This window comes from Dermacentor andersoni, chromosome 1 (assembly GCF_023375885.2).
Source record: "Dermacentor andersoni chromosome 1, qqDerAnde1_hic_scaffold, whole genome shotgun sequence".
Lineage (NCBI taxonomy): Eukaryota > Metazoa > Arthropoda > Arachnida > Ixodida > Ixodidae > Dermacentor > Dermacentor andersoni.
In genome coordinates, this window is record NC_092814.1 from 342,504,498 (window position 1) to 342,527,391 (window position 22,894).

At 46.2% G+C, this 22,894-nt stretch overlaps 2 protein-coding genes across 3 annotated transcripts in view; both read right to left on the reverse strand.

Annotated features, from left to right (window-relative positions):
• The window catches only part of LOC126516871 (adhesion G-protein coupled receptor G2-like), a 40,603-nt gene extending 25,673 nt beyond the window's left edge, over positions 1-14,930 (reverse strand). For both annotated transcript variants that reach the window (XM_050166957.3, XM_055064056.1), the window contains exons 1-5: positions 14,784-14,930; positions 9,950-10,041; positions 7,010-7,442; positions 4,616-4,771; positions 3,922-4,046 (exon numbers count right to left, since the gene is read on the reverse strand). In XM_050166957.3, coding sequence (XP_050022914.1) covers positions 3,922-4,046; positions 4,616-4,771; positions 7,010-7,442; positions 9,950-10,041; positions 14,784-14,909 — 932 coding nt within the window. In that variant the 5' untranslated portion in view covers positions 14,910-14,930. The remainder of the gene's footprint in view (positions 1-3,921; positions 4,047-4,615; positions 4,772-7,009; positions 7,443-9,949; positions 10,042-14,783) is intronic.
• Positions 14,931-15,832: 902 nt separating this feature from the next.
• The window catches only part of LOC126516539 (uncharacterized), a 54,735-nt gene continuing 47,673 nt past the window's right edge, over positions 15,833-22,894 (reverse strand). Inside the window, exon 15 of the mRNA XM_055063808.1 lies at positions 15,833-16,002. Within this exon, the coding sequence (XP_054919783.1) occupies positions 15,833-16,002 (170 nt within the window). The remainder of the gene's footprint in view (positions 16,003-22,894) is intronic.

The window sequence follows — 22,894 nt, forward strand, 5'->3', positions numbered from 1 at the left end:
AACGCTTTCATTCGTTGGCTGACAGTGCTGTGTGAAACATGGCCCAGCGTGTGCTAGGTAGTGTTTATGGGGCATCGCTAACGTGCTTTTTGTGCTGTACAGATTTCTGGTGCTTGTATACTACCCGTCTCTTTTCCATAATGCGGAATCATCTTTTCGCGCTTAATCAGTGCATATAAAAGGTGATGAAGCCGGTGTTGTGATTTTTGAAAATTTTTGCACGACTAGGTCAACCTACGGTCATCATCATCCCCACCACTACAACTAGCATAGTATAGTCCAGGGTTCGACGGAACACAATCTGGCGAGGGGTGTAATTTTCCTTGTTGACAGTAAACAAACACTCGCCAAAGTTTGAAAAGAAAAACGGAGTTTATGACGTTTCGAGTCCCTAAGGGTCTCTTGTTCACATAAAAGCGACACAAGTTGGGCCGTGCCTTATATACTCAATATGGCGCAGCGACCTGGTGTATATTTCTGGTAGATTTCCACGTGTCCGATATAGTGCGAGATGCGTGGACTGGCAAAGCTTTGGCTACCTACACGCGGCCTCCAAAAACTTTCCTTCGTTACGTACACGACTATTTCTACGTGATCCACAAGTCAGAAGTGCAACGGTTTCTGGACCACCTGAAATGTATTGAACAGTCTATCATATTCACGGTTGAAGAAGAAAGAAACAGACGGATTGCCTTCCTCGACGTCTTTGTACAACGATCTTCCGGAGGCTGCTCTACAAGTGTATATAGGAACATTATGATTGTATTGCGTTTGATGTTACACTGACGAACATAAGGAACAAGACGCGGACGTACGTTGCGTAAGTTGCAGACACGAAGCGCAATACAATCATGAACGTCCTCCAACTAGCACCGTTCATTGCTTTACTAAATGTATATAGGAAGCCCACACATTCGGGCAACTACCTCAGCTTTGCCTCGATTTATCCCAAGGGGCACAAATCCTGTGTGGCGGCTTCTTTGTTCAGGAGTGCGTCCCGTCTTTCCTCAGACCAGTCCGCATCGACGGCGGGATTTCAAAAAGCAAAACAATTATGCATATTCCACGCACTGTGGGAATCGATGTAAGCGAAGCTTTCCGTGCTGGATGCTTTGATTGACGATAATGAGCGGTGATGTTGACGGCCAAAGCTTAATTTATTCAACATTTAGGCTAACACGAGAGTAGTATGTTGATGCTATACGTTACCTTGCGTGCGTCACTGCTGTTTGTCTGCGTAGCACACAGAACACAGAGGGAAAGGTGTTTGCGTGAGGCGTTGTTGTGCGCTATATTTTATAACTTCTGAGAGGGTTGAGCGTTGTCATTTCCTCACATGTCACATCGAATTGTGGCAGAAGTATTAAACTTTAATTGGATAATGGGGCTGTACGTGCCAAAACCGCACTTGGATTATGAGGCAAGCCGTAGTGGTGGACTCCGGATTAATTTTGACACTGTGATGTTTTTTAACGTGTCCCACAATCTAATTGCACGGGTATTTTCTATTTCACCCCCGTTGAAATGCTGCTGCCGTGATTGGGATCAAATCCACGACCTCTAGCAATGCCATAGCCGCAAAGCTAATGCGGCGGCCACAGAAGTGTTGATTCGACGGTCGACCGCTTCAGTAGTGTTTCCTGGACCCTGCGGTGCGCTTTAATTAATGCGGCTCTGCTTCTACATGCTCTGCGTAAGTTGCCTGCTTGACGTATTTGCATGGCGTTTATTTTTCAGAAATAGCAGCAATGTACTGTACCGTACCTTGAACTTAAGCTTATCCTGTTTCCCCGCAGCCGCTCTCGTACAGTAGGGGAGTTTCCTTGCCTTCTCACCTCACGTCCCCCTCTCTTATACTGTAACTGCCTCTTCTCCCTCTCATTCTTCTCTCTACAGTTCTATATGCGTCCCCTTTGCCATGGCACGTTAGTAGAAAGGGAAGCGCTGCAGTTTCTTCAATGCTTCTGAGGGGAGTCACAGATAATTACAGCTGTCAAGCGGCTAATATGGCAACGGCCAGGGACCTCCAGAAGGCATTGTGCATATTCGACGTCGTCGGGTGAAAACGAGTTTCTCCCGTCGCCTTTTCTCTCTTACTCGCGCTGTCATCTATATACACTCTCTGAACCACCCTCCGACGCGCTGTGCGCGACAGCAGCAGCAGCAGCAGCAGTGGGAAAGTCGAATGAAGAGGCAAAGAATGCTTCGCTTTAAATCTGATCTCGCAAGTAATGGCTACCCTCGCCAACTTCTACGTCAGCAAGAACGCCGCTCCACAGAGCCTCCCAGAACCAAACTGCCGCATCGTTTGGAAACTGCACCCATTCCCTATGTTCCCAGCATATGGGAAACGCTGGCAAGAGTTTTAAAGAATCATGACATACAAGTCGCACACGTGCCATCATACAAATTGCGAAGCCAGCTCGTACGCGTGAAAGACCCATTTGGACATGAACCTCACCCTGGAGTGATATATACGATAGCTCGTCAAGACTGCCGCGCATCGTACATCGGATAAACAGGCAACTTCAGACGACGTATCAAGGAGCGCCAAAATGATGTAGCTAAGGGACACACCGCCGCCAACGCGCTAGCTGAACATCACCTCAACACGGGTCAGAACATTGACTGGAATTCTGCGACTGTCATCAACACGGAAAACTCACTATCATACCGCCTTCTTTTGAATCATTAAACCAGTCGACGCCTCTCACATTAAATCGGACAGGTGGAAATCTACCAGAGCTATACACCAGATCGCTGCGCCACCTACCATGTATATAAGGCACGGCCCAACGTGTCTCGCTTTTATGTGAACAAAATAACCGTAGGGGACTCGAAACGTCATAAACTCCGTTTTTTTTTTTCAAATTTGGCGAGTGTTTGTTTGCTGCCAAGAAGGAAACTAGCATAGTCAGTGCTGTCAACAAGTCGTCAAGAAGAGGTCCACTGGCACAAACAAGCGGTCGCACATATGGTCTATGGGTTGGGCAAAACAGTTTCTCTCTCTAGTAAGAAATTTACAGCACCACTAGCGCCAGAGTCACTCCCGTTTTATATATTATGCAGGCACCGCGACGCAACCTGAACTCTAAAAAAGAACGAACAACATATATCTACATGGCATATACCAAGCAGGTGCTGGCTCCTGTAATTCAACGCCTCGCATCTTGCATTGCGTCGTTGCGCTTTTGTATTAGCATGGCGGTAAACGTATAGCCCTGCATGTACTTGCAAGTATTCTTACATAGAATAGTTCGCTGACGCTGGTGCTATGAGTTCTCAAGCCTGCTACTTGACTTGTGCATGCCCTCTTTGCATGACACGGAGTCTCGCGCTTGACAAACTTCTCAAAAACCGTGCGCGAGCTCATTGACTGTTCTGGGTTACTAGCATCGTTGGAGTTTTGGGTTCCGTCATTCAAAACCAGCAGGTTCCCTCTATCTTGCTTCATCACACAGCTGCAGCAACTGTACAATACCAGTTCATCTGACATCGATATATTCAATGGAGTGTGTCTGTACAGCTTGGCGCACCATACTTTCAGCGGTTCAATTTCTTAATATCCTTACACAAAATAATGCTCCGTACCTTTAATTTATTACGTTTATGCTGGTAATGCAAAAGAGTACTATATCAAAGGCGCTTCAGATGCTGGCCAATACTGAAATAAAGAATAGTGTCTATCTACTCTGCAAATACAATTCATTCCGAAGTAACTTGAAGACAAGCGTGTTTTTGTTTTTCGTTTCTTTGTACTGGCGTATAACCATAAATATACTACTTCGTTTATAATGGCAGTTCAACCTGAGAAGGACGTAATAGCCGACGAAAAAGCATAAATGCAGGTGGCACCTCATAACCTCCAGCATTCAACGTTAAAGGACAGATCACCAACAATTTTCAGAGTTTGCTACTCACTTGAAAAAAATGTATGTGAGAACCACCATGAACAGGCCTAAGCCTGACAGGGCTACTCCGATTAAGGTCAGGTAGCTGAGAATGGCATCGTGCACATTTCTTCCGCTCCGGCTTTTGTCGTATTTCTGCAAACATGTAGTAATTATCAGCAGTGTTCCTGATAAAAAAACTGCACATGTAACAGTACAATACGGTTTTGGCAGACTTAGGCAGAGGCAAAATAATAAAGCAAGTTTTTGAGAAGCCGGTTGATAGTTTAATAGGTCAACAGAGCTCCGCTGCTAATTGATTGAACGTTATTGGAAACATCACTTTTTACTTCAAATCAATATTCGCAGCACCTACATAGGCACTAATAGGGTGCACCTATTTTTGATAGAGCCATTAATTATAGTAGCTGCATTATTTTGCGATATCCACGTTTTGTTATCCAGGTATCAAAACAATTCCACTTTTGTATAAGGCACTGATTTTGGGACATATGCCTTCATTTGAATACGTCGATGGGGGGAGGCAGTGAATTGTTCAAAGTTTCATAAAGCTCTGTAGAAGTAGAATTATATTAATTGCGCTGTGAATTCATGTCCTTGATTCAAGTATTTTCGCAAAAAAGTTCAGCGGCTGTTGTGAAGATATAAAGTAGAGACTAATTCTACTGAAAAAGCAGGACCGCGACGTTGCGGTTGGTACTCACAAATAGCACGGCGAAGCTAGTCAAGTGTGTGCAGTTGCACTGGTGGTATCCGTGCGCATTCCCAAGGTACTCGCATCCATCGCCAGACCACGAACCAAATCCCTTGTTTCCGTTGACATCCCAGAATACGCATTCAATTTCATCGGGAGCGATGTCCTGGAAAACAGAAATCCAAGAGTTACGTTTAGATAAACCTTGACTCTCTGGGGGTAATCATGCAGAATAAGACACGTCTTATATATATAAAAGGGAACGTGCGAAGGGGTTTTCTAAAAGCTATATATTAAGGCCGAGACGTGAGGCTTTGATTCATTTAACTCAATCATCGCCGACAGCTGTCAAGTGCAAGGATTCCAATGTGGTTGGATGAATCGGACTGTCCAGTCGGCAGCATAATGTGTGTGTATGCACGCACTGTCATAGAACTCAACGCGCTTTAAGTAGCCGAGCATCCGATACTGAGCAACCGGCTAGACCGCGTGTTTATCTCCCAATAATGTTTCAAAACCTGCATGATATCCCACATATATGCTCACTACAGCCGAGCACTATTACCAATTGAATCCCTCTTCGGTTCACGCAAGTAGGCACATAATTTCACGGCGCTATTAACTATACGAATTTGGTACGTTTTTGATGTAGGAGGGAAGGTTTAGCACTGAAAGTAGTCGCTCGCACAAATAACCATGGCGTAGTCGTTGCAACGTTCGATTTCAGTCGGGATGATCGTTAGTTTGAATGCGGGTATCGCTGATGCGTTATCTTTTCTTGCCTCAGGGTCGTGCCGTCTCTCAAAAGTACTGCGACAAATACGGTCGGCCCATTTCCTAGTCCGTAACTGTACGATTCGTAGTAAGATAAGTACTTAAGTTGTTGCAGACATTAACATTCACAAGTTTCCCTTTTCCGCTTATACAAGGGTGATAGCGCAGTGGGCCTGTTAGGAAGGGAACGTTTTATTTCTAGAAAACCCGTTATTCTCAATTACAAAATTCCTCCCTTGCATTCCTTTCCTTAGAGCCGCGATTTCATCGGCAATTCGATGACCGCATTGCACAGTTCACAGACACAATTTCTTTTTTTCTCAGCACTGAACTTCCGTTGTAAAAAGGGATAACAATTGGTCTGCACATCTGAAAAGCCACTTATTGGCATCTTGTTTTGGAAGGTTCTAATGAAGCAATAGAGCAAGCAAAGTGTAGTTTCCGCTCAGAGAAAGAAAGAACACCAATGTCTAAATACTATGAGCGCTTCTGAATACTACAGGTTTAGTTGTCGTGATGATCCAAGAGGATGAGAAATACCGGACAGATTGCAATTGCTCGTCTGGACACCACAGAGAAAACCGCTCCTAAAACTTTCGTAGCGAATAGCCAGCGACCCACTACTGAATTAAGAAATACCATCAAGACAACATTGCCATTATATATATGCCAGATGATTCCCTAGTGTTGTCCAGTACGAAAAGGTAACCGGAGAACGGTGAGAAGGAAGCAAAGCATTTATTGGTGCCTAAGCGAAGAAATCAGCACTTTTTTTAGAAACAGCTTTCGAGTTTAGAGAATGCTCCTTTAGGAGTATGCTCCTAAAGGAGTATTCTGGCAGAATATCGCGGACGTGCGCATCCATGGACGGCAGAGTGCTAGAGTTTGAAGATATTTCTTGAACTACGGGCGCACAAGTGAGCAATCAAGAAGCTTCATATTCGACCTGCGCGGAAAAATACAAGTGCCTGCAATGTGAAAAAAAAAAAGGCTGAGGATTAAAACATGACGGCTACTATAGGAGCACACTAACTGTTTAGAAGTGTTTTTTTGCACCGGAAATGGTAAGCTTTCTCGCCTGGTTCCAATGTCTTGGTCTCGCGGTCTCATGAATTCTCAAGAAGGGCACCAGTGGAAAACAGCAGGGATTTTTCGCCTCTAAAGAAGAACGTTCCATAGTATTTCGGGACGCACATGCGACACAAATATCTTCTGAGTGATTTGACGCTTTTCTCTCACATCGAAGCCGAACTGGTCATCATAGAATTATCGTTTCAGACCAGATCTCTCACTATTGTGGAAAGGCAAGGTCTCTCTCATTGATAACATGCAGAATACTATTAGTAGAATATGAGCTTTGCGGGAGACGTTCTTTTTTTCATTTTGTCAGTTTGAACATTTTGCGCTTTCTTTTCAAACTGAGGCTACACCGAAGCATGAGTTGTTTTCTATTTGTTCTAAGGCGGTCTTTAAGTATATCGTCACCGTTGATCATTATCTATATCGCACTTATGTGTATCCCGAGAGCCCATCTATAATGAACAACGCACGCCTAGTGCCGACCCATCTACGCCAGAAAATATAGTCCGCCATTATAAGGCAGAAAGGATGGCACTAGAGGAACACTTACACACGTCTGCCGAAAGTAGAAGCTGAATCTGGCATCGGTGGTGGTCGAAAGTGCCGCACCGTCGTCCGTGTCGTATTTGACCTGCAGTACGGAGGTGCACACTTCGTATGCTGCAGCCGCGTTTCCGTCGTTTACTTCGACCTCAGATTCGTTGTCCCTTGGAGCCATCTCCTGGAACAGCGCGCTGTCCTGCGTCAAGGCAATGGCTAGGCGCGGCACGGAAGCGTTGGCTTCGGAGAGCATGAAAGCCGCGTCGGTGCCCGTGGTCAGGCTTTCCGGGTCGTTGAAGTTGTACCTCGAATTGTCTCGCAGGTGAATGGCGATGCCTCGAGCAGCTTCTGCGCTATCCACCTTGCCCAGTGCCACGGAACCACTGATGACAATGGTGAGCGAGGAGAGCCCTGCAGAGGCATCCTCTATGGCTGCGAGGATTCTGCGATAAGCGAGCGATGGGCGTGAAGGACCCGATCAGAACGTTATGTGCTCTTTTTGACTGAGGAAGCAAGCCTATGGTAATAGTGCACTTGAGTTTTATGATCCAGAAGAAACACTTCAAGCAGTTTATACCTTTTTGAAGACGTCAATACTTCTTGTATGTGCTCCGCAAATCAAAGGCGTAATCGCTTGTGTTAAGTCATGCAAATATCACGCTTCACATGTGTGTGAACGATGTTCCTCGCATGATGCACGAGCATTTACGGGAGCATTATGGAACTTGCGCATTGGATTTCGTTGAACGCAAGGTCGGCACAATTTCTTTTCCCAGAAGAGTTCTGAGTAAAATAATTTACTTTCATTTCTAGCCATTCAGCGTCGCGTTATTTAATCATTTTGAAACCTATTTTTCGTGTATCGTTATCTTAAGGCGTTCATAAAATGATAAAAACTGGAATGCACATCGAGCACAAATATATGGTTGAAGCTTAAATCGACAATTTATCAAAACGATGAGATGGAGGGCATCTCCTCCAATTTTCAATAGAGCGAAAGGAAAAATGCACATAATACAAACACCTGATGCCGTTTGTTTCATTTGAGGTGTATTCTCCCTGCTTACAGCTTTAAATAGCTCTTTTGCTCCTACCCCAGGCAAAGTTCTACTAAAAACTGGGTATATATATATATATATATATATATCTGAATGACCCCGCTGCCTTCTCCTTTCTTTCACTGTACTAAAGCCTTATTGCTAATTTTATTAGGAAATCTTTCGCGACAAACAAATCGCAAGTTAGAAAAAGCAACGAGAAAATGAGGGGTAAGTGATGAAACAACCTTCCTATGGTCCCTTATTCTTTCTCACAAATAATTTCTCTCGGTTTCACGGAGTGTTATTAATATGTGAGAGATATGGATGAATTTTTTAAATCTGCGCAATGCGGCGTCTTTGCACTATTTTTACATTTCACTTAGGTATGAAACTGAAAATGTTGACCTCATGAACTACATGTATACATTCAAACACATGTGCAACGCATAAATAGTCTCCTTGAACAGACGCAATAGATTTATTAACATTGGTTGCATTAAAATAAACAAAAATGATTTAGTGATCCATCAGAGCATATCTTTCGTTTAAGCCCCAAGTTTCTGCAATCATGAAAATTAGACGATAAATATTTTGTGTGTCTGCGGCAGCATGAAACCGTGAAATAATGGCATGGCAGCTGTTGAAATTATTCTCTATCATCAGCAGCATGGCGCATGCCTCAGTCATTATTCTTTCAAATTTCAGATATGCCTTTGTCTGTGTGGGTGTTGTTTTGTCTGTCTGTTTGTGTGTGCCATATCTGACAGATATGGACGACATGGCGTTCGTTCGTTCGTGTGTGTGTGTTTGAGAGAGCGAGAGAGAGCGTATGTGCCTCATATTTGAATAGCACTATGCCCCCGTTAGGCAGAACCTTAACAGATTTGAGGAACTGTCAAGGTGTCGAAATAAAAGCTAGCCCCGACCTAAATCTTCCTCTCAATCAAGACTTTTGCTTTGTAGATGAGTAAAGACTGATATACCGGAAGAGGTGCTATTAGGTTATTTACTCGCTTCGCGCGATGACTCAATTCTTATACTGAAGTCCAATGATACATCATGTTATTTATTTATTTATTTTAGTTGCAAGACATTGAAATAAATAGCTTTAAGTATTAGTACAACTCGACATATCTGGTAGATTATCTGAAGTGGACATTACTTGCACTCAAGCCGCAATGTTGAGCAAAATTGATCAGGAACGTTCACTAATCAATATTTCTCTTTATTCACTTGAAGACACATGTTAATTTGCGAAATTGAAGCCTACTAGAAGTAAAGTTATTTATACTTAGCAAAAATCTAAGGGATAGCCCCCCCCCCCCCCATCTCAAAATGTCCTTCCCGAAATTCTGGCATATATGACATAGACTGGCGTTACACTTAAAAGTTTGCGAAAAGCCTCGCTCCAGAAGTTCAGGGCAATATTACCTGCAACGCCAATGCATTTTTAGCAGATTTTAATGAAGGATATCTCGAAACAGAGGCAGTTTCACAATTTTTGTTTAGTACAATCGACTTCAGTGTTACGCGGTTTCATTTCTGCAACGTGTCATTGGCCGTAATGTGAACGTAAAGTGCATTACATTATCTTTTCTTTGGAAACATGAACATTGTGATTTAACACGCCTGTATTTTCTTCCTGTTCTACAAATTCACCTAAAATTACGGAACAAGTGTTAACATTGACAATTCTTTAACAATTTGTTTGAACTAAACAAACAGAACCATGTGGTATAAGTGCAAATTCATGCATCTGCGATCACCTTTACGTGGTCACGAAAAGTTTGAGGTAGGCTTGGGCCATTTTGTATGGACAATCAGGATTCGCATGCAAGCAGATCAGTGAACATCCGCGCAACCATTTCATGAACTAGTTTCCTTCACAGCATGCTACTGGTGCCCCGTACCTGTTTGTGGAGTTGCCAGAACGAGACTGTTGAAGTGCCTGGCTGTCAGCCTTGAATACGTGGCTGATTGTTGATGCAATGTCCGTTGCTGTCTGAAAAATAAAGTAGACCCGGGCAGTAATAGACCTCTAGGGAAAAAAACGACGGATGTAATTTTGAGTGCCAAGAAATGGAGTTTGCCTTGTAAGCCACATTTTTTAATTTCAAACCTTAGGACGTCTCGCTTAAAATACTCGTTTTCAAGTACTTCGCAAAAAGGACGGCTCACTTGTTAGAGCATGCGGTGATCTGAGAAAACAACGCAAAAAGATCCCCACTTGAAGTAAATCGAACGTAACAATGTTCCCTGCTGTTAATCCAAAACAACGTAAAACACGTACGCTTTCACGCGTAAGAAGAAGCTAGCGAAGAAACTTTTTTTTTTTTACTGTAGTAGCGAGACAGCCTTCAACCATCTTCTACCTCGCTTTGTCGAAACTTGTGCTGAATGCACCAGAACATGTCGGGCCGAAGCAAAGGGACACCAAAAAGCAACATTGTAGATTACTATAAACTCGTAGCGCGTTCTTTCAAAACTGCAATATTTCATTTCTTTAGGGAAAATGGTTATTACTAGTAGAGGATAATAAAGTTATCCTTCTGGTATTCATAACAAAACCTCAGCCCCGATAATGTGACATCACTGATTTCGAAGCTTTTTTTCCGGCATTTGAGATGTTGTTGCGCAGTCAAAGTTCCCGAAATACGCTAGGCGCAGTATTTCGTTCTTACATAACGCCACGGTGTCTTTCCATGCCAATAAACAATAAACTAGACGCAGCATAGACACTGTCCGATACCCGTGACGTCCCGGTGCGGGAAGTTCGGGTGGGACCGTTGACGACCACGCTTGGTTACCACTCGTCTTGTGTGGCTCACCACGCCCCCTCTCACGGTAAGAAAGACACTTTCGCTATTAGGGAAGCGCAATTTACTAATAAAAGTAAACTTGAATACATCCCCCCCCTATTCAGTGTCTCTTCAACGCCTCAAAAGGACACAGCGGCTATAACGGGCGTAGTAGCGCGGGGCTCTTAATAGCTTTTCTAACCCTTAGGTGCATTAATACTCTCGACACCAAGCTCCAGCACGTGGAGTCTGGGAATTGGTAATGCCGCTTCATACAGCTTCCTGCCGCTTCGTTCCTTTATGGGTTAGAGTCCAGCTTCAGTTGTAGGTGGCGCTGGTCTTGCTGTGAGCGGCGTTATTTTACCGCTTCCGCGAAATTCGCTTTTGAGACAAGTGTCTTCACGCCCCGCTTATCCCGCAAGGAATGTATCCCAACTACTCGCCAGGATGGGATTGTTCCGTAGGAGGCAAAGAAAGAGCTCCAAAGAAAGATTACAAGGGAATAAGTGTGACAAGTCTACTGCAGCTGTAGAGAAACGCCTGTATGGATAGCACTGTTTCCTTCACGGTAGTGTTGGTAGGAATGAATCAATGCTATTAATCGCAAGGCCATCCATCCATCCATCCATCCATCCATCCATGCCATCCATGACAGCCTTCCATGCCAGCCATCCATCAAGCCATGCACTTCCATCCATACTGCACTGCACTGCATGCCATGCCATGACATCCATGCCATGAAATGAATGCATTCCATGGCCTTCCATGCCATGCCATCCATCGCATGAATCCGATCCATGCCTGACATGCCATCCGAATGCATCGCATCCATCCATCCATCCATCCATCCATCCATCCATCCATCCATCCATCCATCCATCCATCCATCCATCCATCCATCCATCCATCCATCCATCCATCCATCCATCCATCCATCCATCCATCCATCCATCCATCCATCCATCCATCCATCCATCCATCCATCCATCCATCCATCCATCCATCCATCCATCCATCCATCCATCCATCCATCCATCCATCCATCCATCCATCCATCCATCCATCCATCCATCCATCCATCCATCCATCCATCCATCCATCCATCCATCCATCCATCCATCCATCCATCCATCCATCCATCCATCCATCCATCCATCCATCCATCCATCCATCCATCCATCCATCCATCCATCCATCCATCCATCCATCCATCCATCCATCCATCCATCCATCCATCCATCCATCCATCCATCCATCCATCCATCCATCCATCCATCCATCCATCCATCCATCCATCCATCCATCCATCCATCCATCCATCCATCCATCCATCCATCCATCCATCCATCCATCCATCCATCCATCCATCCATCCATCCATCCATCCATCCATCCATCCATCCATCCATCCATCCATCCATCCATCCATCCATCCATCCATCCATCCATCCATCCATCCATCCATCCATCCATCCATCCATCCATCCATCCATCCATCCATCCATCCATCCATCCATCCATCCATCCATCCATCCATCCATCCATCCATCCATCCATCCATCCATCCATCCATCCATCCATCCATCCATCCATCCATCCATCCATCCATCCATCCATCCATCCATCCATCCATCCATCCATCCATCCATCCATCCATCCATCCATCCATCCATCCATCCATCCATCCATCCATCCATCCATCCATCCATCCATCCATCCATCCATCCATCCATCCATCCATCCATCCATCCATCCATCCATCCATCCATCCATCCATCCATCCATCCATCCATCCATCCATCCATCCATCCATCCATCCATCCATCCATCCATCCATCCATCCATCCATCCATCCATCCATCCATCCATCCATCCATCCATCCATCCATCCATCCATCCATCCATCCATCCATCCATCCATCCATCCATCCATCCATCCATCCATCCATCCATCCATCCATCCATCCATCCATCCATCCATCCATCCATCCATCCATCCATCCATCCATCCATCCATCCATCCATCCATCCATCCATCCATCCATCCATCCATCCATCCATCCATCCATCCATCCATCCATCCATCCATCCATCCATCCATCCATCCATCCATCCATCCATCCATCCATCCATCCATCCATCCATCCATCCATCCATCCATCCATCCATCCATCCATCCATCCATCCATCCATCCATCCATCCATCCATCCATCCATCCATCCATCCATCCATCCATCCATCCATCCATCCATCCATCCATCCATCCATCCATCCATCCATCCATCCATCCATCCATCCATCCATCCATCCATCCATCCATCCATCCATCCATCCATCCATCCATCCATCCATCCATCCATCCATCCATCCATCCATCCATCCATCCATCCATCCATCCATCCATCCATCCATCCATCCATCCATCCATCCATCCATCCATCCATCCATCCATCCATCCATCCATCCATCCATCCATCCATCCATCCATCCATCCATCCATCCATCCATCCATCCATCCATCCATCCATCCATCCATCCATCCATCCATCCATCCATCCATCCATCCATCCATCCATCCATCCATCCATCCATCCATCCATCCATCCATCCATCCATCCATCCATCCATCCATCCATCCATCCATCCATCCATCCATCCATCCATCCATCCATCCATCCATCCATCCATCCATCCATCCATCCATCCATCCATCCATCCATCCATCCATCCATCCATCCATCCATCCATCCATCCATCCATCCATCCGTCCGTCCGTCCGTCCGTCCATCCATCCATCCATCCGTCCGTCCGTCCGTCCATCCGTCCATCCGTCCATCCGTCCGTCCATCCGTCCGTCCCTCCGTCCGTCCGTCCGTCCGTCCGTCGTATTTTTCAGTCCATTTTGTTCACCACGATATTCGTGGATTTATGTTGCTCGATGATTCGTACTCACCTTGAGGTGTTTCTAGGCAACTCGGGAAGGTTGCGCACAGTGAAGGCTTCCATTTTTATGCTCTGATACAAATGGTTTGCGCGCTTTCGCTGGACGTCAGCACTGTTTGACAAAATTTTAACCTATCAAAACATCTGTAAAGTGCAGAATACTCAACGTACCTGCATCTTCGAGATGACGAAGCGCCTCGATTTTAGTATAAATCATGCAAATTCACGCTCATAGAGGTCAGGCTGCAATTTAATATTGTCTGCTCGAACCTCAGGTACAAAGCGTGGCGCTAGACTGTTTGCGTGAACCCCCGAAAATGATACAGAAACACAAACATACACCTTTGAAAACATTATTCTCACGCAAGAATACCTCCGCGCCGACGGAGTCAAGTGCGACAAATACGTGTTCGAAGTGGCCCGAAAGACGTCTTGTGAGGGGCGACCACCTTTGTCACGCTGGAGACTTCTTTCGCTAGTCACATGACGAGACTGTGGCACAACATTCTGTACCGTCACAATAAAATTTCGGGTGACACGCGCAATGGTAAATGTCGCCAAGTAAGAAGCAATATAAATACTTATTAGGGATCTGCATAAGCTGCATAGGGTGCATAAGCCATAATATCGTAATAACTTGATACTTAAACATTATCAATAAGGAAGGTTCACCTCATTGGGTGCTAACACGGTCAGGGACAAGCGACTGTGATCATCATCACATGTACATACCCGTCCAATTACCGGTCTATTTCATCATTATTAATCGCAACAATTATAGTAGTTATTTCCAATCCAAACGATGAAATTAAGAATGTCTTTTTTCTTTCTTTTTTCAATTGAAAGCTAAGCGAGGAAAGGGCCAGGCCGACCCTTCGATTTTCCAGCACGCGGCGCGTCAGTAGCCACCAAAATGACGGCGCGTCAAAACCACTCCGGAGAGCGCGTTCTGCCTAAAAGCCGTCGCGTTTAGTGGAAAGAGCACGCGGCACCAGTTACCTACTTGGACTTCGATGGCGCCGGCGGAGACAATGTTCTCGAGAGTCGTCGCCACGTACAGGACGTCCTGGGCGCCCAGGCTCCCGCTGTCGGCCGTGAGCTCTCGGAGGCGTTCGGCAGTGGGAACCATGGTCGCGTTCGTCACCACCTCCTGGTTTCGGAGAGAATGTATACGGTATTCCGCGTTTAGAGAGAGAAAAAATTTGGTTCGCTGAATTCCTTTTTTTTTTTCAGGAACTGTCAAACTCTCGTGCCTTTGGTAAACGAGAGCTTGCTCAGTGTTGCCGTAAATATGGCGCACCGCAGGGTCTCTCCATATTCGTATATGAATGCTTGTGATCGTAGTGAACGTTATATCGTTCCATAGAGTCCATAGTGATCAATCAACACGGTGAACGCGTTAAAGCGTTATGCTCCGCCATGGGAGCCTTGTTTCGAATTTCGTTTTCTTTTTGTTATTTCAATGGCGCGTGCGTACGAGCGCGCGCGCGCGTGTGTGTGTGCGCGGGAGGTCTGTGTGTGTGTGGGCAGGGGGGGGGGTCGGGGGGGTGCTAGAAACGTTGGCATCACCACCATTGTCTTAGCAAGGTTCTTAGCTGAATAGGTAAGCTCACACTTACATAAGAAAGGTTCCGTTCGATCGAAAAAAAAAATGTTTTGTTCCCTTTTTCTTTCTTTTTCCAGGACGCCTGGAACATTGTCATCCCTTGAAGCGGGCAACAAAGGTTCCGCATAATAATTCGTGAAAATTTTAACTCACTCCATCTTCAGTGATAACAGTTATCACAATGTAACAGAAATAAGTTATAAATAATTTAGAACAATTCTACATGTATTAAATAAAAATCATGAGGATGTGGTCGATGATTAATTATGCGGTAGCTATAGGATTGCTGCCAAGTAAGAAGCCATCTAAGCGCCTGAATCAAACCGAGTTAACTAACAATTTTCTGAATATGAGTACAAAATCCGTTGCTTGAGAGCTTTTTTTTTGCGTGATGCAATATTTCACAGAATGGTTGGATTACCGAAAAACAATACAAAGCATTTCAGCTAACGACCGTGGAGACGTGAAGTGATGCCACCACAACTTGCCAGAGAGAGGTTCCGGAGGTTCAAGGTTGTGTCAGACGCAAGACGCTCGCACGTTCCTTGCACGTTGCCCCAGTAGGCGCCCGTTGTGAAGTTGCCTTCGCAGCGCCTTACTGCGGGTTGACCGTCACCTGTAAACAGAGACGGAAGCGAAGCTTCACAAGCGCGCCTTTGCGGAGGTTATGAAAGAATATTTGCATTACATTGAATTTAAACGTCGCTGAGCATTCGAACGAAAACACAAGGCAGCCAATCGCAGTCCGTTGAAAATACCGAAAAATGGGGGTTAATTAAGATCAGCATGTGGCTCGTTTCAACCGAAAAGTGCGCCAAATCTTATGGCCAGTGAAAAATTGTTTTCAACCACGGATTTTGTTTAAAGCAGTGCTGGCACGAACTTCGGGCGCGTATGTTTTCGCGTAAATATAAATTACGCAGTTTCGCACCCCAAAGTCATAATCTGACCACGAGAACACGCAGTATTGTGGGTACCGTAATAGGAAAGAACGCATACCGTGACTCTCAAACGAGCACCCTAACGTCAGGACATGAAACATTCCGCGCCATCAGAATGAGGCCGCCGCCAAATTCAAACCCAGTGCATGCTAACCTGCGTACGTGGAATACGAGTTATGTGATCGACGGGTAATAGAGCCACATACCACGTAGTGGTCTTCCGTAATATTTTTATAAAAAAAAAAACTGAATCAGCGACACAGAATTGGCTGCAGGAAGACGCAGTCTGCCCCGTACATGTCCTGCCATCGGGGTTGGTGCAACCGGGCTCCACCGCTCGTCGTCGCGCCCCCGCCCACAGAAATTGACGCCGTTTGCCCGCTTGCGTCGGAGCATGTCGTGCGCGACAGCATAGTTACGAGCTAAGAAACTGGTTCGCGCCATTTTGTCGGTACGTCAACATCCGCTATGTCTCCGTGCCGAAGCCCAGTGGCGACACACGCGTGACAATCCGTTTGCCCGTTTGGAATGCAAATGTAGGTTTCAAAGGGGCAGGTTGAATAGCGACTTGCTTATGGTTTGGCTTGCGCTTTATTTCCTCCTAAATCCCCGCTGGGAATTCGCTCAACTGGCCACTCTAGAAGACACAACGCTCGCAGGTCAGCCCAGCGATCCCTGCCTGAAAACAACTAATGGAATTTTATCTCCTACTGGTGCCTCACTGTCGCCATGCAACGGCCGTTGTTTTCGTTGAAGTTGACCGGCCACTGGTGGAACCCTTTGTATACGAACTCACAGTCTGAAGAAACCACCTGTAATGTAAGAGGTGTAGCATGTGGTGTTTTGTTTACACCGTCTTCGCCGAGCGTACACACTAATCCAAAGGCGTTGACGGAAGCGACCGAGCAGTCAGCTGAAGTTCGCATTGTTCCCGCTTCTGTGCGCGCTGCCCGTGTTCATAACACATTTATTCGGTTCAACAGGCTGTTTCCGAACTCTCGGCGAACGCTATGCTGGGTTTTCTTACAGCGGGTCGCAAGAACACTGCGCCAAATTCATAAATCTCTTCGTTCGCAAGGGCTCATTGTAATTGGGGTCGCCTTCACTAATAATGTGACCAACATTAGGATTGGCTGTAAGTTCCTCTTATGAACAATTCTAGGGTAAACCTTTCTGTGAATATGCGGCGCTGTAACGTAAAGCTATTCCGAACTTTTCTATTCCAATTCTGCCATTAGCTCTACGCGATTGGTCAAAAACATTTTTGGACCACCCCTACTTCGCCTCTGTCACAAGACGCCATGAAAACCGTGATAGCTCCTCATCTGATATGACGTGTACACACTGATTATGCATGATTGGACCGAATAAAAGAAAAAAAATATTTATTTCTGATTCGACACCTTTTCGACATTAAACCTCGGCTATTAATCAAAAGTTTTAGGGCTGCACCCACCTCACCTGCCTGTCATGCGACGTCACCAAACCGCGAACACTCACCGCGTCAGAATGACCTGTACGCGTTAAAGTAGCATTATTATGCCGAACTGAATTTTTTTCTGAATAGCCGCAGGCTGCCCGTTCCGAAAGGAATAAAACATGGCTGCCGCCGATCCCTCAGACACTGGCTACTCGCACCTGCCAGTGAGCATGGATTTATTTGTGTACAATAAACCTTGTTGCGTGGCCGTGTAACGTTTTCAAGCCCTTTCGGCACGTTTACGACCTCGCTCTGCAAACTCTTCTTTGTTGAGGATCCATTTTAGCGTTATTCTTAACCATCCATTGCATGCCGCCGAAATTTTCGACCAGCCACCGCAAGCTAAGAGAGGGAAAGCGGGCCAGTTTTAGACACCGGCACCACTCTCTTGATCCGGTTATCGATTTTCCGTGCACTGCCTTGACGCCATCGCATCCCTCTCCACTTGAGCGTGCTCCTCGCCTGTTGTCGGCCAGTTCGATAAGACAAGCCGCTCAGTGTAGGCAATGCTATTCGTTTTTAATGCAAGCAAGAATGACTTCGTATAAATGAGGAGACCGTTTTAGTGGTCTCTTCAGGCAAACTTGCGGATCCCCGCCCGATGGTTGCGTCGGCGTTTACGCAAATTTGACGTCAGGATATTGGAATAAAAACATATTGGAATACTTTTACGTTATAGGGTCCATGGGCTCTTTTTATTTACGGACCTTCATGCAATGATGCGGGCCACTAACACCCCATTCCTGATTCTCTCGCAGCCAGTGTGGAACCGTTGAGCCCGAATTCACAAAAACGTCTGACGCTAGAATTGTTCGTCATTGAACATTTTTGCCCACCTTGATACTGGGCATATTAGCTTATAATAGGCGGTCAGCCAATGGTAAAAAGTCCTTGGGAAAGAAGAGCTTTGTGAATACGACGCCTGCGTCTGCTCTGAGATAGAGCATGTCATGCATCGCTGTTAGAGCAGCTCTTTCCGCATAATTTAGGCTGCGCTCCTTCCTGCGCTTTCTGCGCTCTTTCAGCACAGTTTTGCATCCATCGCGGTGCGGGCGTAAAACAAACAGGACCTGGCTCCGTAGTGCGAAGCCAAACACGCGTGTTCCTCCTCCACGCCATTCGCGGCGTTCCCGCGCCTGTCCGTGATGGTTGTCTTGGCCTTGACTATAGTCACATTGCAGGCTGGGTAGGAAGACGATTGAGAGCTTCTGTGCGATACCATACGCGCCCATTCGGCTACTCTGTTCTGTCGCTCTTTACCACTCTCTCTCTCTTCTCCGTTCTTTGCCACGTGTGTGCCTGCTTTGCTTGCAGTTGTTGAGGCGCATAGCCGTCCGTGTCCTGCTAGAGCTCATGTACGACCGCGTCCTTCAGTTCGAAAGACGTGACGGTGTGGTCCGCCACGAGCGATTCACAGTGATTTCCTTCACGCCCTTCCTGCTCTCGACGAGTACACCATAGCAAGGCCTAAGCGTTATGTAGCGGACTGGGAGAGACGGCGTACCAAACACCTCGGCATTAAGTCAAGCACGACACAGTTATATGGGGACAGGGGATGCTGCAGTTCCGGCGCCTGGTGATGGAGGTTAATAAAGAGAGAATGCCTCAACGATGCTACCTTATTGCAGACGTGTTCTGTATCTTACTGAGCGGTGCCTGATACAGCTTCCTGTTCCCGGTATTAATACGCCTTCCCAGCTTCTTGTATTTTTGGTCGTCCTTTTCACGAATGAAATAAATACATAGGCTGCGAGCCGCAAATAGATATAGAACTCTCATGGACATAGAAGACATCCAATTCGCCGTGCACATTTCAACGAAATTTTGTACGGCGGCGAAACGTGGGTTTATGATAGGTTGTGTTTTATTTCATGAAGTCAACTTCGGTCTTGTTCTCTAAAACAAACACGGTGCCACAAAGCGGCAGCAAATTACAGCTGTGCGCAGCCACTGAGGGAAACACAGCGTCGCCTACTAGAAATGCAAGAAATACGCACGAACCTGACGGCAGTCTGTGGCCATCACTGTAAAGTATACATGAAAAAGTGCCCTTCACTGATTGCAGCCAAGTGGTGCATTGACCTATTTATTCTCCTCGCTTGCAAAAAACCGACATGAGTCCTTGGTGAATGCAACTTGAAGAGCAAACTTTGAGCCTTCCCTGGGCCTCATTCTAGGGAACCGACTGTGCCAGACTTGCAAGCAACGATGTCTTTTTTACAATGATGACGCTTATGTCCTCACAGCTGAATGGAATTTTTTTGCTACGTCGCATGGAAAAAGCACATGCGAAGGCGTTGGCGAAATAGCTAAGCGTTTAGCCACTACGGCAAGTCTTCAAAGGCCTTACGGGGGCCACATTACGACGCCCCACCAGCTATTTCAGAAGAATATATCGAGGGTGATGTCCTCGGGCCTTCAGCCAGCATTGTGAAAGAAAGCAAAGCCGAAATCACCCCGAGTTTTGAAAAGGCCCTTTCCATGAGAGGCACACTTCCCCACTTCGTACTCTCATCACTCTGCAATGTTCGCGCTGGGCTGGCTTCATACTCGCGGACTCGAGGCTTTCAAATTGCTAAGCATCTTTAAGTCTAGCTGCGCTAATGTGACCCTGGAAACCGGACAGGACTCCTGTACCATCACGCAATAAATCAGCAGCAGCGCTATATCAACTGTGGACAAGTGACTGCGTGCAGGGAATTGAAATATGCGGGTGTTACGTGCCAAAGCCACGATTTTATTATGAGCTACGCCGTAGTGGGAGACTCCGGATTAATTTTGACAACCAGGGAATTTTTAACGTGCTCCCATTTAAGGGACACGGGCGTTTTTGCATTCCGCCTCCATCGAAATGCGGCTGCCGCGGCCGGGACTTGATCCCGCGACCTCGTGCTTAGCAGTGCAAGACCGTCGCCGCTGAGCCTCCGGGGCGGGTTGGCTGCGTGCAGTGCAGTGAAGACATAGTGCGGGGCAACGTCGGCGGACCGAGCCAAGTGGTGGGGTGCACCCAACATTAAAAAAAAAAAAAAAAAAAAACTTTTTTCTTGCTTAAAACAAAACTTACTCCGATCAACTGTCCTGAATGAAATATTACTGTGCTCATATATCAATCGCATCACGTTGCATAATTTTGTATGCACCACTTCAATGTGCAATTTAAGGTTGAACACACGGCTCATCGTTTGTCCCCATTACGTACGTTAAACGGAAGCAGCTTTGCGGCACGTTACGGTGCGTCACAACAAGACTTTTACTTTAACGTACGGAAACACAAACGTAAGGAAGACGTAAGAAGACAGAGCACCGTCCGGTGTCATGTGCCAAACGTATACCCAAGCCAATGCGATCGATTAGCAAGCATCTTGTCGCTTCTATGCCGACGCGCCTCGTTAGGCCTGCAGGCGCCCGAATCACTAAACGGTCTCAGAAATTGGATGCGCTATGCCCTCGTTAATAACGTATGGGGGAGTTTAGAATAAGCCAAACCAAATTTTATTAGTTACTGACGATGAGCGAGAGCGTAGCCCTCGCGAGAATTCACGCTGATACGGGACCCATGGTGCCAACATGTTCGACAACGCTATTTATTACAGTAGAGTCTCGTGACGACGAACTTCGCGGGACCGCCAAATTTAATTCGTTAAATTGAATTATCGTAGTACTGAAAAACCAATATTTTCATGTCAGTAATGTAACGCAACAACGAAAATTACATACCTTTGCAGCAGATGCGCGTGTTCGTACGTAAATAATAAACGAGAACGCTGAGCACAGTCTAACTAAAATTTATTGCTTCAAGAAGTCTGCAATCTTCTGGCGAGTAGAAAGCAAGTACTGCAGGACAAAGGCCTCCACATCCTCGATCTTCCTCTGAACGTCATCGGGGACATCTTTACGGAGCCCGAGGAATGATCACGTCTTTCCTAGAAAAACTAAAACATCTGAGCTGGAAACAGTCTCTTCTTCTTCATGTATTGATACACTGTCGGCGTTGTCTTCATCACTACTGCAATCTTCTTGCTCACGCACTTCATTCACGATGTCTTCGTTGGTGAGCTCCGCGGAAATTAGCCGCCGCGCTGTCTCTGTCAATGTAATCATCGAAGGTCACCGCGGTGTCGACGGGGAGCTTCTTGGTAAGCTCATTCCACAGTTCTGGGTTGAGCTCCTCCGTGTCCTCGCAGTCTGGTGGCGTAGGAGAAGCCTTTAAAAGGCCTGCCTTTGCCAGCAGTTGCTGATCGTGCTTGCCTTCACGTTTTACCACGACCCTGTAAGCATTTCTGCAGCTTGACGGATGTTTACCTGTGTGGGCAGCCTTAGTCGAATATTGATCAGGAGCTGCTGCACTAGATGCTTTCGAAATTCGGCCTTCACACATCTGATGATGCCCTGCTCCAAACGTTGGAGCAAAGAAGTACAATTCGGGGGCATAAATTCAAGTTGCACATTGCTCGATCGCACGTTCACGATATGCGTCGAGCAATTGTCAACGATAAGGATAATTTCTGTCTTTCTCCTTCATTGTGTTGTCGAGCTGCAGCAGCCACTAAGTGAACAATTCTCGCGTCATCCACGCTTTTTTGTTGGCTCGGTGGTCGTAAGGCGACGAGAAAATGTTTTTCAATCAGCACGGCTTAGCAGACTTGCCAACAACTAGCGGCTTGAGTTTTTCCGTGCCCGTGGAGTTGCAGCAGAAAAGAACTGATACGCGGAGACGTGATTTCTTTCCGGCCTTACGCCTGTCACCTTTGAAGTTCATTGTTTTATCAGGTAACAACTGATAAAAGAACGCCGTTTTATCGCCGTTGAAAACGTCGTCTGGAGAGAAAGACTCGATGATCTCTTGAAAGCGCTCGTTCTGCCAGGCAACCGCAACCTCGGCATATTTGCTGCCTGTTCTTCCCCTAAAGCAACCTCCCGCGCAATGCCATTCCTTTGCTGAAAGCGGTAAAGCCATCCGGCACTTGCTTCGAAACCGGAGGTGTCCAAGGCGGCCGCGAACTGTAGCGCCTTCTCTTGAATGATCGGACCTGACAAGGGCACACTGTTTTGTCTGGCATCCTTAAACCACGTGAGGACGGCGTTGT